The sequence below is a fragment of the Mesoplodon densirostris genome, chromosome 19 (genome assembly GCF_025265405.1).
Source record: "Mesoplodon densirostris isolate mMesDen1 chromosome 19, mMesDen1 primary haplotype, whole genome shotgun sequence".
Classification (NCBI taxonomy): domain Eukaryota; kingdom Metazoa; phylum Chordata; class Mammalia; order Artiodactyla; family Ziphiidae; genus Mesoplodon; species Mesoplodon densirostris.
Window position 1 is genome coordinate 16,544,929 of NC_082679.1, and position 16,147 is coordinate 16,561,075.

General features: G+C 55.2%; 1 protein-coding gene across 4 annotated transcripts; it reads right to left on the reverse strand.

Annotated features, from left to right (window-relative positions):
- Positions 1 to 124: 124 nt before the first annotated feature.
- On the reverse strand, positions 125 to 14,565 carry LSR (lipolysis stimulated lipoprotein receptor). Of its 4 annotated transcripts, XM_060084847.1 has the most exons (10): positions 14,173 to 14,565; positions 12,648 to 12,992; positions 7,538 to 7,657; positions 5,591 to 5,647; positions 4,881 to 5,027; positions 1,632 to 1,793; positions 1,436 to 1,495; positions 1,205 to 1,336; positions 323 to 948; positions 125 to 228 (listed from the first exon to the last, which is right to left on the reverse strand). In XM_060084847.1, exons 1-10 carry the CDS (start codon positions 14,456 to 14,458, stop codon positions 193 to 195), a joined length of 1,971 nt encoding a protein of 656 aa, XP_059940830.1. In that variant the 5' UTR covers positions 14,459 to 14,565; the 3' UTR covers positions 125 to 192. The 4 variants fall into 4 exon arrangements, with proteins under 4 accessions (XP_059940830.1, XP_059940831.1, XP_059940832.1 ...); XM_060084848.1 differs by lacking the exon at positions 5,591 to 5,647; XM_060084849.1 differs by lacking the exons at positions 4,881 to 5,027; positions 5,591 to 5,647.
- Positions 14,566 to 16,147: the final 1,582 nt, after the last annotated feature.

Genomic DNA, 16,147 nt, shown 5'->3' on the forward strand with positions numbered 1-16,147 from the left:
GAACTGGACATGCGGCCTTTTGCAGACACACACAGCAGCTGTCCGGGCTCCCCACCTCGCGCAGCAAAACAAACGCTTCCCTCCAGACTTAGGACTTGTGATCATAAGGTTTATTAGTCTTAGGAGGAGAAGATCATCGGTAATTCCTCAAATTAAAAAAAAAGTACAAAAGTTACATACAAAACGTTGAGATCAGACGACTAAACTTTCCCGACTCAGGCCCAAGTTCTGCAAGGCAAAAAGAAAGAAGGATGTGAGCTGGGGAGGACTGGAGAAGAGGGTCCAGGAAGGCTCTTAGAGCCAGGTAGGGCCGTTCACTCACCTTAAGCCTCCGCTCCCGTGAGGCCTGGGAGTCAGTCTCAGAGTAAGGGGGAGGCGCTGGAGGGTAGTAGGCTTCCTCTTCTTCCTCCCTGTAAGGTCTCCTTCTCTCCGCTGGCCCCTTTTTCCTCAAGGCCTCTTCTAGTAGCTGCCCATCATATTGGGGGTCCCCAGACCTGGAGCCATCATCTGGAGGGTCCCGGGAGGGGTGGTAGCGGGCCCTAGGGTCAGCATGAGGGCGGCCTCTAGACCTGAAGTCATCATAGTAGGGATCCCGGGAGTGTGGGAAGTGCCTTGAGTCGTCTTGGTCTTGGTCGTAGAGGTCATCACGGCTGCGGCTCCGGGGGGGTGCACAGGCCCGGCCTCTCCTCCCACTACTTGGGGGAGACCTCCCTGATTCAGCGGAGCCCGGCCGGGCGAGGTCATCTAGAGCATCCACAGAACGGGCTCGGGGCCGCCCGGCCCCCCAGCCACTCCCTGGCCGGTCCAGGGGGGGTTCTTGTTCCCACCTCCTCGAACTCCGGGGGGAGTGGTGACCCCACTCCTCATCCCGGATTGGGGTGAGGGCAGGGCCCCGGGAAGGCCGGGATCTCCAGTCGTCCTCATGGAGGGAGGTGACTTCACTCATGGCTGTGGGAAGGAAGGTGTCACTGGTGGGAGGTGGTCAGGACCTAATGTCAGGAGCCCTGTGATCCAGCGGTGTCACCCACTTGGCTCATATACTCTCAAGGGGGCCCTAGGCTTTTCATCTATTTAGTGATGATCGTACACTTCACTGTGGCCATGGTAGGGAATGAGGGATTGTGTCCAGGATTTGGAGCAGGTATCAGGGAGTCACGTTTCCCCCAACCCCCGCAAGAATCCCTCAGACCCCAAGGCTCCTCACCTCGCTCTACACGGCCATTTGGGGGACCAGGTCGAGAAGAGTCAAAGTTGGCCAGCTCCTTCTCCATGTAGTACAGGACCCGCATGGAGTCGTCCTGCTGGTTGGCCTGAATCCTATAGCCACTACGGATTTCTGGGGACAGGAGTTGGAGGTGATCAGTCTGGGAGGTTGGAGGCTGACCCAGCCCCCTCCCCTATAGGCATGTCCAACCTCATAAGGATTGGTTCTCACCAGAGGTCACGTTGCTGTCTGTGTCACGAAGCAGGGGTACCTGGGAGCTGTGGCCACCAACTGGGGGAGACGGGCTGTCAGGAGGAAAACCCTGCATTCCCAGCCCCCAAGCCCCCCTTCCAGCCCCGGACCCCTTAATGGCCAAATACCCAGCCTACCCCCTGCCCCAGCTGCTCCTGGCTCCCCCCGACCTCACCTGAGCTATTCCTGTCGAAGTCTCCTGAGTACCCGTTGTACAGAGGGCCCATGGGAATCATGGCTGGGGGCAGCGGGGTCTTGGCAGGGGAGAGGTGGGCATAGGTGCTGGGGGCGTAGATGCTTGGGACGCCTGAGGTGGCAGCTTTGCCTGCAGCATACACTGGGGAGGACACACATAGCATGAGAAGGCCCCCAGGGGCCACATGCCTTCTTCCCACCCCACCTCCCCCCGTCCCCCCACCCCCACCCCAGGCTGAGGAGCTTCCCTAGGTGCCTGGTTGGTTTCTGCAGCATCCCTGAGGTTAGGGGACATCAGCTTCATTGAGTCCACACCTCCTGTGCCATTCCTCACAGAAGTTTCAGGATGGGGGGTGCATATTGGCAGCCGGCGGCCCTGATCTGGTAGGCCAGTATGTTTTAGACAGTTTGATGGTTTGCCAACATCTGACAAGGTTTTACATCAAACTCTCCTGTCAGCTTATCACAAGATGCGACCACCCTGGACCTGCATTCCTACAGAGCAACAGGGGCAGAGGTGCCCTATAGATAAAGCCCACAAGCCGGAAAACAAGTATTCCCTTTGGCAGCTGAGCCCTTGCTCTAGAAAAATGGATAATCTCGCCGGGGGAATGCCATGCCTGCTCCCCTCTCACGCCTGCTCGGTCTTCCCCACAGGGTCTTGCAGACCCAAATGTGATGGCACTCAGTCTGAGGCAGGACCTTGGGAGCCTCAGCGTTCACTTGCCTCAGCCAAGCAGCAAAGCGTCTCCTCTAGTGTTTCCCACTTGGGGGCCGCACCCACCCCGCCCCAGCCTGGTTCTAGGCTTGACAGCTCAAGGGCAAATCCTCCTCCTCTCCCTGCCACCTTCCTCCCCAGGCAAGAGGTTGGGTTCTGGTGGCTGCTTTGAGGCAAAAATCATGGGCCTGGGCAAGTCGCTTCCTCCCTGGGACTCCAACAGGAAGATGGAGTGGGGAGACGGGCTCAGAAAGCTCCCTCCACCTCTGATTCAGTTGGGAAGCAGAAGGCTCAGTGCTCAGCCCCACCACACCCAGCCCTGAAGAGGCCCTTCAGCGGCTCAGCTGATGTGCCCTTTTATAATTAACTGTGGGAGACGCTGCTCCAGGACAGCTCAGCAGGACTGTGGCTGTGACAGAAACAACAGGGCCTTCGGCAGGGAGTTAATGGGACCTCGGTTTGGGGTAACAGGGTCTCAGGATGGAGGAAATGGGGCCCTGGGACTGGCATTTGCAGTCCTGGTCCCAGCCTTACTTAGTGGGGTAACTGCGAACTTGTTTGCAGCCCTTGGGGATTCCACCCGACCTGTGAAATGACCAACACCCACTGCCCAAGCAATAAGCAAGAAGCTCTCACTAAAAATGATGAGAGGGAGAGGGGACAGCCAGCACGAGCCTCCAGAGAGCAGTGGATTTCTTTTTTCAGGGCCGCGATGAAGCAGGTTGCCCACTGCTGAGTTCAGTGACCGTAAAGTTAGCCAGCATAGACTGAGATGCGGCCCCGTGCTGGGCCTGCATACACAGTGCTCCCTTGATGCTCACGACGCCCCCGTGACGGCGGGACCTTGCAGAGAAGAAAACCAGCTGCTCGTCTGAGGTCACATGGTGTGAGCGGCAGGGCTCTGATTTACCAACGCTGACAGTAGCAATGTCCAACAGCTAGTGGGCGGGGAACACTCTATGTAGGCCAAGCCCTGCAGTTAACGCGGGACACACCAGTTCACCGGATCCCAACTCACCCTGTACAGCGGGCTCTACCATGGCCCCATTTTACAGAGGAGGAAACTGAGGCTGAGAGGGGAGGTCATTCACTGGGCTTCCCAACAGGTAAGGTGTCCAGCCAGGCCTCAAACCTCCACCTGCCCAAGCTTGCAACGACTGCCTATGATTTTACCTGGACCATATGACACTGGAGTTATGGCACGTGGAAACCTTAAATATAAGGATGCCAACACACAGCCATCTGAGCTACGTGGGTAATTCTTTCCACCACCTTGGCCTAGAAATCAGCAGGTGCCAGGAGAGGGGCAGGTCTGTCCCTCTTTTGGTCTCCATAGTCTAGGTGCTCCTAACACGTAAAGTTATTTATTTCTATCTACCAACATCATCTGTTCATCAACTAAAGATACGGTGAACTTGACAGTGATGAAGGAAAAGGTGAGGTGTCCTCACTAAGAACTAGTGGGGAAGTATGCTTTCATGGCCCACTTTCAATACAAGGAACAAGAGAGCAGATATGTCTGAATCTAAGAAAGTAGCCAGTGTAAACTTCCATGTCAGAGTTGATGAAAATAGTCACGCGAACTTCCCAACAACTGAGTGCAGAGGTGCTGGTTCACCCAGATGCTCTCTGGAAGGCAACCAGGGAACCGGCAGTGCTGAGGTCCCTGAGGAAGGGGAACGGGGCAGCTGGAGGAGGGAGACTCTCTCTTCCTTTCCAACCCCGTTTTGTTTGCTGCTTCTCCTTCCATCTCTGGTCCCACGTCTAATCCCAGGCCTGCGGGTACCCACTCTGAGGCACTGGATGTGTCCTTAAACGGCATCCCTGGGAAATCCGGCGTGCTTGTGTGGATGTGGGCTGTTAAAAGATGCTTAAATTTGCTGGGGCTGTAAACCTTGTTTGGTTTCTCCCTTTTTTCGCTTAGATTTTGTTTTTATTTTTTTATTTTTATTTTTTTTGGCCACCCCGCGTGTCATGTGGGATGTTAGCTCCCCAACCAGGGATCAAACATGTGCCCCCGGCAGTGGAAGCGTGGAGTCTTAACCACTGGACCACCAGGGAAGCCCAAGATTCTGTTTTTAAAGGGAGTTTTACTTTCCGGTGAATAATGTTTTGTACTATTTGAATTTTTTTTTTTTTTTTTACCACGTGCATAAATTATACTTTCAAAAGGAAAGACTCAAAATAAATGAAAAGTAAACAATAAGTGAAGAGCTAAAGGATGTAAATGATCATCTAAAACAGCAGGTCCTCCTTGGCCCACTTGCTCCCAAATCGCTCCCCTTAAAACCTCCAGGCCGGGACTTCCCTGGTGGTCCAGTGGTTAAGACTTTGCTTTCCAATGCAGGGAGTGCGGGTCCGGGAGCCGAGAACCCACATGCCTCAGGGCCAAGAACCTCCAGACAGGTGAGTGGCACCGTCCCGCGAGGCAGGCAGGTGGCCACATCCTCTCCTTGGACTCAGGAGGGAGGCCGAGCGGGGGCGGACAGGCGAGGGGCGAGGGGCACTTACGGGCCTCTGGGCAGCAGCACCTCTCGGGGCAGCAGGGGCACCTGACGTAGCAGCAGCAGGTGTGGGGGCAGCACTGACACCAGCAGATGCCCAGCAGGAGGAAGACGAGGGAGGCGGCCAGGCAGACGACGACCACGAACAGCCAGTCTGCGGAGAGACGAGAGCCGGCCCTGAGCTGCGAGGCCGGGGAGGGGACAGGGGTGTGGGCACCGGGGGCAGTGCGGAGTGAGGGTGGGGCAGGGGCCGTCTGCAGAGCTCTCCGGGAAGCTGCAGCCCTCGCTGGAGTCTCCACACCAGGGGCTGGGGCGCCGCTGCAGAGGGACGCCCGCTCCTCTACCACGCAGGCCGGCCCCAAAGTTAGGCAGCTCGCCCCAGGCTCATCTGGACAAGGCGGCGAACGCAAGGCGACCCGGCCAGAGCAAGACAGGCTGTAGCCTTGAGAGGGGACAGAGAGCCAGCTGCCCAGATCCCGACCCCCAGAAGAGCACTGCAGGCACCAGTCACAGGAGCCCCCTGCCTACACCCCAGGCCCCTCGTCAGCTAGCTCAGCCCACCCCACCCCACCCCACGGCCCAGAGCCAGGTCACTAGATGCCCCGGAGTCAGAGTCAGGCGCCGTGATTAGTGGGGTCCGAGGGAGCGGCGTTTAGGGCGGGGGAGAGTACTCGACAGAAGCGGTAAGTGGTGCATGGGGGACTCCACCCCCCCTACCTTCCATGGGCCCCGCCTGAAAACCGGGTAAGAGCTCAGCCACCCCAGAGGTCCTGCCTGGAGGGACAAAAGAGAGACAGATTATGCTGCCCCTGCCCTGAAGCCCGGCCCCGGGGTCATCAGGGTGGAGGTATGCCCTGCAGAAGAGGTGGGGTCGGTGGACTAGCAGGGTCCTAGCATGTGGTTCCTCCCCCATACCCCCATCCTATGTGGGTGCTGTTTTCCAGAAGATTTCCATCACGTAATTCACTCACTCTCTCCCGCCACGGGGGATTCTGTTGCCCAGAAGGGTTCCAGAATATATGCCATGGGTTCTGAAGGGTCGACCTGTTTGGGACTCCATCTCTTCCACACACACAGGTCCTATCGCCCCAAAGGGTTCCATCCCAGGTGAGAGGGGCAGTCCCTGTTCCACCAGGCACAAGAGGCACAGTAATGCTAGGGCCCATGAAAATGTTTTATTTTAAAATCTGAAGAAAAAAATACGACAATACTGAATATATAACAATGACTTGTCTTTATAACAACACAATCATAAAATATAATTTTTTTTTTAATCCAGAGGAAGAGGCCCTTGAAGGCGAAAGTGCCTACAACCCATAAAAGTCACAGTATGGCCCTGGTTCTCTGCCCACCAGGGTCCCCTATGCAAGTTTCATGGCATAGCTAGTGTCTCCTTTAGGTGCCGCCCGGCACTCTGTGCCTCGCGAGTGCTGTGTCTCGGGCATCTGCACACCTGGCTGTACACCAACAAAGCTCTATCCAGAGCTCAGCACCCCATGCCACATGCCCCCAGGAGAAGGTTCTAGCATATAAACCAGCGGTTCTCAAAGTGTGGTCCTGTCTGGGAGGCCAAGCCGCTCTCCTGATAACACTAAGCCATTGTTTGCCCTTCTCACTCTCCTTCGCCAGTAGAGGTGCAGGCAGGGGAGCTTTCCACAGGCTCCATCACACGTGATGATGTCATTTGCTCTGATGGTAATCAATTGTGTGCTTGTGTGCCAGATTCAATTTATCATATGTTAAACAACTATAAATATAACCCACAGAAACTTAAACGAAACTTCTTTGAGATGCTCGATAATCTTTTAGAGTGTAAGTGGGTCCTGCGACTAAACTTGAGACATGCTGATGTAGATTGTGCATTTTACCAAAGAACACACAGAGTTCTCTGGGTCACTGGTGCATGCATTCTGTCACCCAGACATGAACTCTGTTGCACGATCTGAGCACCCTGGAGCGTACTCCCCATCATGGGCTCGTGCACACATGCGTTACCTTGCATCATGCATGGGATGATGGCAACGTGCAACCTGGCAACATCTCACATATAGCACACACCACGCGAGACTGTATGTGTCGGCTGAGAACAGAGCATCTGGCTAACGGCAGCATCCCTTCCACACATGGCGGGGGCGGGGGAGCCTCACAGCCAGGAGGGGGCTGCTGGTGGGTACCCCAGCCTGCCCCTGAGCTTGTAGAGGCAGCCGAGCTTAAGGGGAGCACAAACTATGCAAGCCACACAGTGCCATCCCAGCAGGGCAGAGGGCCAGGTTCCTGTGCTTTGGCAAGGGACTCCGGGGTGAGAGGTGGCTCTGGGGGTGGAAGCCTCCTCTCAATTATATACGCCATCGACCCTCCTCGTTCACTGCACATCAACTCTAACCGTTTCTGTATTTTAAAAAACTGAGACTGGGAAGAGGTAGGGTCCCCATTTCTCTCCACTCTTAGTCTGGCTCTGGCTTATCTGAAATGTTGCGGCGGGCGAGGGGTCCCTACCCTGCCTGGGGTGCAGGGTACAAATAAGCCCAAGTGACTGGTGGTGCTGTGAGGGGAGAACAGAGCAGGCGACAAGAGCCCAGAGAGTGAGCCGGAGGGCAGAGAGCAGAGATACAGCAGTGGCAGAAGCAGCCCCCGACCCCGTCCCTCAGGGCCCAGCCCACTCACCGAGGACGATGAGCTCTGCGTAGGCCTCGTTGTTCCCCTGGAGGTCCTGGGCTGAGACCACAGAGCAGTAGTACACACCGCTGTCCCCCCAAGCCGTCTGGTCAAAGGTCAGGTCAGCATCTGCGTCAGGAGGAGACGTGTGAGGGCACCTCGGGGACGGGTGCCTGATGCCCGCAGCCCCTGCCCTGAGCCCGTGGGGAAGGGGGCTGCAGACAGACGAGTGAAAATTGAATCACTCATACCACGGGCGCTCTACCTCTTAGGCTCGGTTCTAAACACTTAACGCGGGGAATTTCAAGAAGGCTGTCAGATGGTGCTGTTATCTTCCCTGTCTTGTAGAGAAAAGAGGTCTGGTGAAATTACTGATGAACTGTACAATTGTGGCAAAACCTGGGGTGGTGGGGCTGGGACGGTCTGACTCCAGAGCCAGCGCTTCAGACTTACGCCTTCCTCTGTCCCATGTCCCAAAGCAAAAGTCGACTCCCCAAGACACAACCCACCACGGAGCCTAGTGCAGACCCAGGGGCCTGGGTCCTGGATAAGGAGGCAAAGATAAACAGGCCAGATTCCAGGAATCAGGAGTCACCCGGGCATGAGAAGGCGGGGATGTGAGGGAGAGACTTAGACCAGTTCCCTCGTCCTCTGGCCACCATCGGCACCCCGCTTCCAGGTCAGGCCCAGGGCTTGGGGAAGCTCAGAGAAGCAGCCCCAGGCAAGGAGCCTGTTAATGACACCAGAAAAGAAAGTGTTTCGGCACATCCGGTTTCCTCTCTGCTCCTCAAGCCCTAATTAGTTAAATCCCTCCAGCCATTCACCAGGGTGGGACAGGGTGTGAGGTGGGGCTGCGGCGGGCAACTCCACCTTAGGCCCCTGGAGGACAGGAGGTAGGAACAGGCCAGAGACAACACCCCCAGAGGCCCACAGCCTTTCTCCCCAGCTGCTCCGGCTCTCTGGCTCCCTCGGACCTGCCTACCACCTTGCCCCACGGACCCCCTGCCCTTCCCCAGGACAGTTCCAAGGGCAGCCGCTGCGTGCACCCCAGTCCACAGCACCTGGGCATCAGTCAACTGCCAAAGGAATGAAAGAACCGGAGCCTCCTTCATTCTTTGGAAGGAAGACCTCACATCCATAGAAAAACCTTCTCTCAGTGTCTATCTACACCATTCCAAACGCCTTACCCTGGCTCACAAGGCCCTTGCAGTGACACGGCCACTGGTCACCACACCAGCCTCATCCCCCCAACTCCTTCACTCACTAGACTCCAGACACACTGGCCGCCTCACTGTCCCCCCATGTGCTGGGCTCACAACTGCCTCGGCCTGCGCTCCTGCTGTTCCCTCTGCCTGGCTCTGTGTTCTCAGACCCTCAGAGGGCTGGTTCCATCCTGCTGGCACAGCTCCCCTGCCAGACTGCCTAATTATATCAGCCAGCTTAGGGGCTGATTGGCCATGATCCCGTCCCCAGGAGAAAGCGGGCTCCAGGCAAGCAGAACCTGGTCTGTCTTGGTCACTGCTGAGTCCTCCAGGGCCTGGCCAGGATCTGGAAATGAACCCCTTCCCTCCCCATGCTGACCTTCCTTAGTGTTCTGGGCATGTGGCTATATTCGAATAGGTCATTCGATATGTGACACACGATTACTGAATGCATCCGATGATGTTCCAGGCAGTAAATGAGGCACCTGGTATACTAAAGAGCAACAGTTCTCAAAGTGTGACCTGTGGGACCCAGGGTTCCCCAAGACCTTTGCAGGGCATCCCTGAGGTCAAAGTTATTTTCATAATAATTGTAAGATATTTGCCTTTTTCACTTAATCTCATGAGTGTAGTGTGGAGCTTTCCAGAGGCTACATGCGTGTGTTATCACAATACACTGAATGCAGAAGCAGCTTTGAGAAGCCAGCTTCTATTCAGCCAGACTCTAAGGAGATGTGCAAAAATATAAAAGCAATGCCATACGTTTTCATTAAAGTTTTTCATTTGGAAAATACGGTTATTTTTTCTTAAAAGTATGTTATTTATACTCATCTCTAGAGTTTATTATCATCATTAAAAATTTTTTTTTAATCTCAGTTTTCTAGCTGTACAAACAAAGCACTTTGAGGTCCTCAGTAATTAAGAGTGTAAAGAGGCCCTAAGACCCACACGTTTGAGAACCACTGCTATAGAGGACAGGTATGAACCCCTGCCCTTACATGGCTCAGATCCTAACTGGGAAAGAGAGACAAATAAAAAATTTAAACATATCGAGGATCAGATGGTGACAGCAGTATAGAAGGCAGACAGGAAGTGCCTCTGTTGTAGAGGTGGGGACCGCGCGGAGTTTAAGTGACCCGAAAGGTAGGGTGACCTTGGGCGCAGACACTCCCCTTCGTGGTCCCGTATTCAGCCCCCAGTTATTGATCTCTTACTATATGCTGGGTCCCTCTGCATATGTCCTTTCATGGAATCATCCTAAAACTCTAACCTACATTCTCCCAAATCCTCCAGATTCTCCATAACACCCTATTGGCCCATCATTTTTTCCACTTGTATCTTTAAATCAGACTCTAAAAATGCCTCTCCAAAACCAGAACCCAAGAGCAGGGCCCCGCCCAAAGCCGGAGGTGGGCGGGAAGGCAGCCCCTAGGCCAGCAAGAGCTCCTAGGCCAGAAGCTAAACTCTGGGCTCCTGTGGGCCGGATCTGGGTCTCAATGCGTTTTGTTTGGCCTGCACAATGTTTTCAAAACCCATGAAAAATACCACTTTCCGGCTTCTTTTGATCAGTTCTAAGGCCTGGGCCCACCTCCTTCCTGCAAGGCGCACCCTGTTCCCAGTCTATGTCTGGTCCTGACATCACCTGGGCTGGGCATTGCTCTAATTGTTTTAAGTGCAAGGAGAAAATGCCGGGTCTCCACTTGGGAACAGGAGCTGGGCTTTCCTCCACCTCCCTGGGCCTCTGATTCCTCATCTGCACACAGCAGAGGTGACCCTGATGATTTCAGGGGGGTCCCATGAGCTCTCAGGTCCAGCGCTACTGAGTGGGGGGCACATGGGCCCCAAGCAGCCTGAAGAGGTAGAAACAGGGCCCCAATCCAGGCGCCCACATCACCCAAAGGACGGAAGAACGGAAGGGGAAGCGGGACCCACCCAAGCTGAGGGACACTGCTCTGGTTTTCCCAGGACGACTTTCACTTTTAAAACCTGGGCTGTTGGTGACCCTAGGAATTCCAAAGGGAACTCTGCCTTTCTCCATCTTCAAAGCTGAAATGGAGGAAGCTCCCATGGCTACTGGGCTTCCTGAAAGGACATACACACAATGGATGTTTACAAATCATGGCCTATATCAAACATGGGCCCAGGTCAAGGCAACTTGAAAGACCTGGGCCTGTGGGGCCTCTGGAGCAGGAAGAATCTGCCCCAGATAGAGCCTGAAGGTCACTTGAGTTCTGGACTCAGCAAACGGGGCACAATTCCAGCCAGCCTTCAAGGGCACTCTCAGGACTGGAGCTGTCCTGACAGGGCTGTCCGGTCATAACCGGGTCCAGGCTGGAGAAGTCCCTGGATGATGGGGTAGGGGCCTACACAGGTTGAACCCGCAAGAAGCCGTTTGTCCACAAGAACAGCAGGATGCTTCGGGCTCGCTGCCCGTGGACATTCAGAGCCAACAGGGCCAGTCCCTCCCCAAAACAAGACTGACACGCTGGGTCCCTGCCCGTGGTCTAGACAGAGGGTGGGAAGGACTGTCCTCCAAGGCCTGGTCTCTCGGAGTCTGCAAAGGGATGCCCCCTTCCCTCCTCGGCCCCCATGCCCATGACTGAAACTCGAATCCTTGTTGAAGCAGGTGAGCCTTCGTCCCTCACCCACTGCTGTCCATCACCCTCCTCTCTGCCAGCTAGATTCTTTAGGGTGCAGTCCCAGTTCCTCTTCAAATCATATTTGCAGCGGTTTTAAGGGGTGAGCCCCGAGGCATTATCACATATCACCCAGGTCTGTTTTCTTTGTAGCACTTTGCAGGACTCTCTGAAACTCTCTCTTTCTTTATCTGCTTGTTTGTTGCCTGTCTCATCCCATGAGAACATCACCTTCTTGCGGACAGGGATCTTGGCTGACCTGATCACCCCTGTAGCCCTAGCACTGGTTACCATAGCTTCTGGCACTTAGAAGATGTCCCATAAATACCAAATAAATGGATGAATAAATGAACGGCTTCCCCACTGCCCTTTACCTGGTTCCAACAGGCACCTCCTATCAGCAGCTAGCATTATGGTGAAGGACAAGGGTTCTCAGTGCTGCCTGAGTTCAAATCCCAGCTCCAGCCCTTTACTGGCTGTGCACCCAAGACACGCTACTTTATCTCTCTGTGCCTCAGCTGTCCTGAGTGTAAAACGTGGGCATAAAGCACCTGGCAAGTTGTAGGCTGTCTCCATTAAAATCCCTCATCCCTTCGATTCACTCCTGATACCTCCTCAGTGAGTTCTTTGCTGAACTCCCAAGCAAAGGGGTTACTAGCTTGAAGACTAGACCCAAAGTGTCTGACTTAGAATCCCACCAGCTGTGTGACCTTATGCAAGTCACTTGACCTCTCTGGGTCTTTGTAAAATGACAATAACAGAATCTACCCACTCAATTATTGTGGTCTAAATGAGTTAATCCATGTCAACCTGGATTAGAGCCTGGCACACAGGAGGCTTTTTATGAGTTGTTACTTATATAAATTCTACTTATTATTGCTGATATTACTAGTATTATTATAGAACCCCTGCCTCTCTCTCCATTACCCACTTTTCTTTATCTTCAAGCACTTGATAGTATGTGTTGTGTTTATCCTATTTATCTCCCTCACTGGAATTCAAGCTCCAGGAGGGAAGGGATTTGATGATTTTGTTTACTGCTGTATATCCAAGGCCTCAAACGGTGCCTGGTATATGTTAGGTGCTCAATAAACCTTTGCTGTTAAATAAAGGGATGGACGGATGGGTAGAAGGAAGGATCCCTCCCTCTGTCAATCCTTTCAGACACTGGCGCTGACGAGCTTCCAGGTGGGGACTCCAGGTTGGGCATGAGGAAGCCAGCGCCACCACCCCATCCAGCCCCAGCCCATCCCCTGCCTCCCCCCTCCCCACCCTACGTACTTCCTGTGATGGTGATCCTCCGGCCCTGGTAGTAGTCTCCCAGGGTCACGGCATTGCCCTGTTTGGTGGCCACAACCCTGACGGTCCGCACGCTGTCCTGGCACTCCACGTAGGGGTTGTAGCCCGGGTTACCAGCCGCCAGCTGGGCGTTGAGCTGGTTGTCAACACTGGCTGGGGAGAAGGCGTCAGCGAGGCGGTCCCGGCAAAAAGACTTGTACTTCCAGATCACGATGGGCGCCGTGGGGGTCGTGGTCGACTGGTAGGTGCAGGGCAGGGTCACGGGTTGGAATAGGATCACCACGTGGTAGGGGTCTGACACAGTCACCTGGATGGCGCTGGCAGGGGCTGAGGACAAGGAGAGTCAGCAGAGGGACCGCTGTGAGCTCAAGGAGGTGCTTCAGCAGGAAGGAGCAACATTTCTTGTCACCAGCTTGACACTTACAAGTGTACGGTTTTACAGAGCGCCTGGCACACACTGTTCCTTAATCCCCAAGACCGGTGAGATAGCTCCGATAATCATGCCCGTTTTACAGACCCAGGGGGCTGAAGTGGCCAGTGCAAGGTCACATAGCCAGATTCCTTGGAACATCCTGTCCACCCCTCTTCCCAGAGTGTGGCCTCGGAATCGCCCCTGCCCCCCCTTCCCTTGGCCATTCTGTCATGGAAAGGGCCTCTCTGTGGCCTGTGCAGGCAAGCCCAAACGGCCCCCCACAAAGCCCACAGTGCTCAAGGGCCCCCTTCAAAAACAACCACCAAGTGTTACAAGTTACTCCGGGTTCTGTGAATTTGGAGGGAGGGATTTTGGAGTTGTTTGCACTGCTTTGCATACAATAGTTAAAGCCCCCCTGTAATGTCTCCACCAGCCTCCCACCTCACCCCACCCAAAACCATCTCAAATGAACACACCCAAAGTGCCTGCTGAAAAGTCAAGTCCCTCTGATACCCCCACCCAAACAAACATCAGATCCAGCAGAAGATGGTTTCCAAACAAGTCCTTGAGTCCCTTCCACCAGACTCTTACGCACAGATACTTCGGACATGGTTGGGTTACGGGGTGGGGAGTTTCCAATACCGCACCCACCCAATGCCTGGGTGCTGTTTCTTGATCTCTCCCCCTAGGAATCTTCTACTCTAACCCTCAAGTGCCTTCTCCCCGTTACCCCAAGACTTAGAAATCTCGGCGGGCTACCGAGTCCTCATCCCGGCCTTTCCCAGTGATCGGTGGTCCTTCACCCCTACCCAACAAAGGGTCCCATTCTCCTTGCCGCTCCCGGATTCGCTGTCCCGGGAGTTTCACTTCCTGTTATCTCTGAACAAGGGCGGGGGAGCGCTCTCAGGCAGGAATAGAGAATTCCTCTCTGGCACACAAGGGATCTCCGGAGACCTTGGGGATCAGGAGGTCTTAAGTCTCTGCGCTCCCCCTCCCCCAGTTCTCCTGCCTCCTGGGCAGTGTAGGACTCCATCCATCGCCCTTCTACAGTGCCCTCCCGCCGTTCCGCGGCACCAGGGGCCCCGTTCTCCGTACCTGTGCACAAGGGGCTGAGAAAGAGCCACACGAAGACGACCGTGCCCCAGCCCGGGGTGGCCGGGAAGGAGTCCAGCCGCCCCCAGAAAAGCCAAAGACGGGCCAAAGGCGCCATCTCGGCGGTCTGGACGCCTCGCGCCCGCGCGTCCCCTCCCAGGTACCCGGAGGGTAGGGGGCGCGGCGCGCACCAAGACTGGGAGGGGTGCCTGCTCCTCCCCTTCCTCCTTCCGTTCCTTGTTCCTATTCCAAGCCCACCCTGTTCTAGGATTTTAACTAGAGGAGACATCGTGGACGAAGAGCACGCTTCCAGCTTTCGGGGAGAAACTTGCTTGACCCACTGTGGATCTCCGAGCCACTCCACCCCCCGTGGCTCTGGGGAATGGATCGGCCCAGGTACACAGGGTGAGAACACTGGGCAGGGCTAGGGGGTGGGCGGCGGGGAGGGGCTCCTCCACCTCCCTCCCCGGAAGTGGGCTGACCCAGGTGCGCTCCGGCCCCCGAGGGTCGGAACCAAGTGACCAGCCTGCCGGGAGGGCGCCTGCAGACTAGGGATCCCGTCCGGCCACCTCCTGCTCAGGTCATGCTGAGCGGGGTGTGAATCACCGAGAATCGAGACTCAACTGGGGTGATTCACCTGTTGAGGGAGGCGGGCGCCGCCGCGCACCTGTTCCCTCTCTGCCCACACCCCTCTCCCCACCTGGTGATGGACCCGCCTAGGTACACCCAGCGGGGAGGAGCGAGTCTAAGCGAGCCTTGGGCTGGAAGAGGCTTGCTCTTAGCGCCTGACTTTTCCGCTAGCCCTCCGGGTCCTCGCGTTCGGCTGGGCTGAGGCGATGCGGTCCTCTCGCGCCTTCCACTTAGGTGATATAAAGACCCAAGCGAAGTTTTCGGAAAGGAAGTCTGCCTCCTTAGGGATGCCCTCGGGGAATGGGGCCCAGGAAAAGTTGTAATTCTACTTTGGAAGTTTTCTCCGCCTCCCCCCCCTCCACAATTCCTAACTTTTGGTTTGGCCCCTGGGCGTTCATCGCCCCAGGTCAGGCCTCCGGAAACTATGGCTCTTAAAGGGGCCGAGCGGAGGTGCGGGACTAGGAACGGTTTCCGCCTAAGGATTCGTAGGGACCGGGGCCACCTGCGTCGAGGGCGGGGTGGGGTGAGGCCAGGCACCCGGAACGCGAGGCGCTGTACGCGGCTCTGCTGTCCCCCGATGGCGGCTAGGGGAAGTGCATCCTGGAGAACTCTGGGAGCTTCTGAGGAGTCTCCCCTGAGGTCGCAAACTGGATACTGGCTGGCGGGTTACGTACCCAGGGATGTTTTTTTGTTCGACCGCACCCTGTTAAAACCCAAGTTGGATCATGCCCCTCTGCTCAAAACCTTCCCGAGTCTCCCACTCCCAGCAGAAATCAAAATACTGGGAAGTGGCCTGATCCCTCTCTGACGTCACCACTGTCCCCCTGGCTTACTCAACTGGCCAACTCAGCGCTCGGGAATGTGCCTCTCACCCTCTCACTTCAGGCCTCTTGCCCTCACTACTTCCTCTGCGGGAACACCCGTCCCTCAGATGGCCACCTGATCCTCCTCTCCTTTAGGGCTTTACTTAAAGGTCATCTTTGCAGTGACACCTTCCCTGACCACTTTTTATAAAATTTCAACCAGGTCACATCCCCCTCCGGCCCCGCCCTGCACACACACTTTTTTGTTGTGGTAAAGTATACATACCGTAATAGTAATCATTATAACCATTTGCAAGTATACAATTCAGCGGCAGTAATTACATTCACATGGTTGTGTACTCATCACCACTATCCAATCTTTTTCATCATCCCCAGTATAGACTCTGTACTTATTAAACAGTAATTCCCCATTCCCACCTGCCCCCAGCACCTGGTAACCTCTTTTCTACTTTCTTCCTCTATCAAATTGCCTATTCTAGGTACCTCATTTAAGTGGAATCATATGACATTTGTCTTCTGTGTTT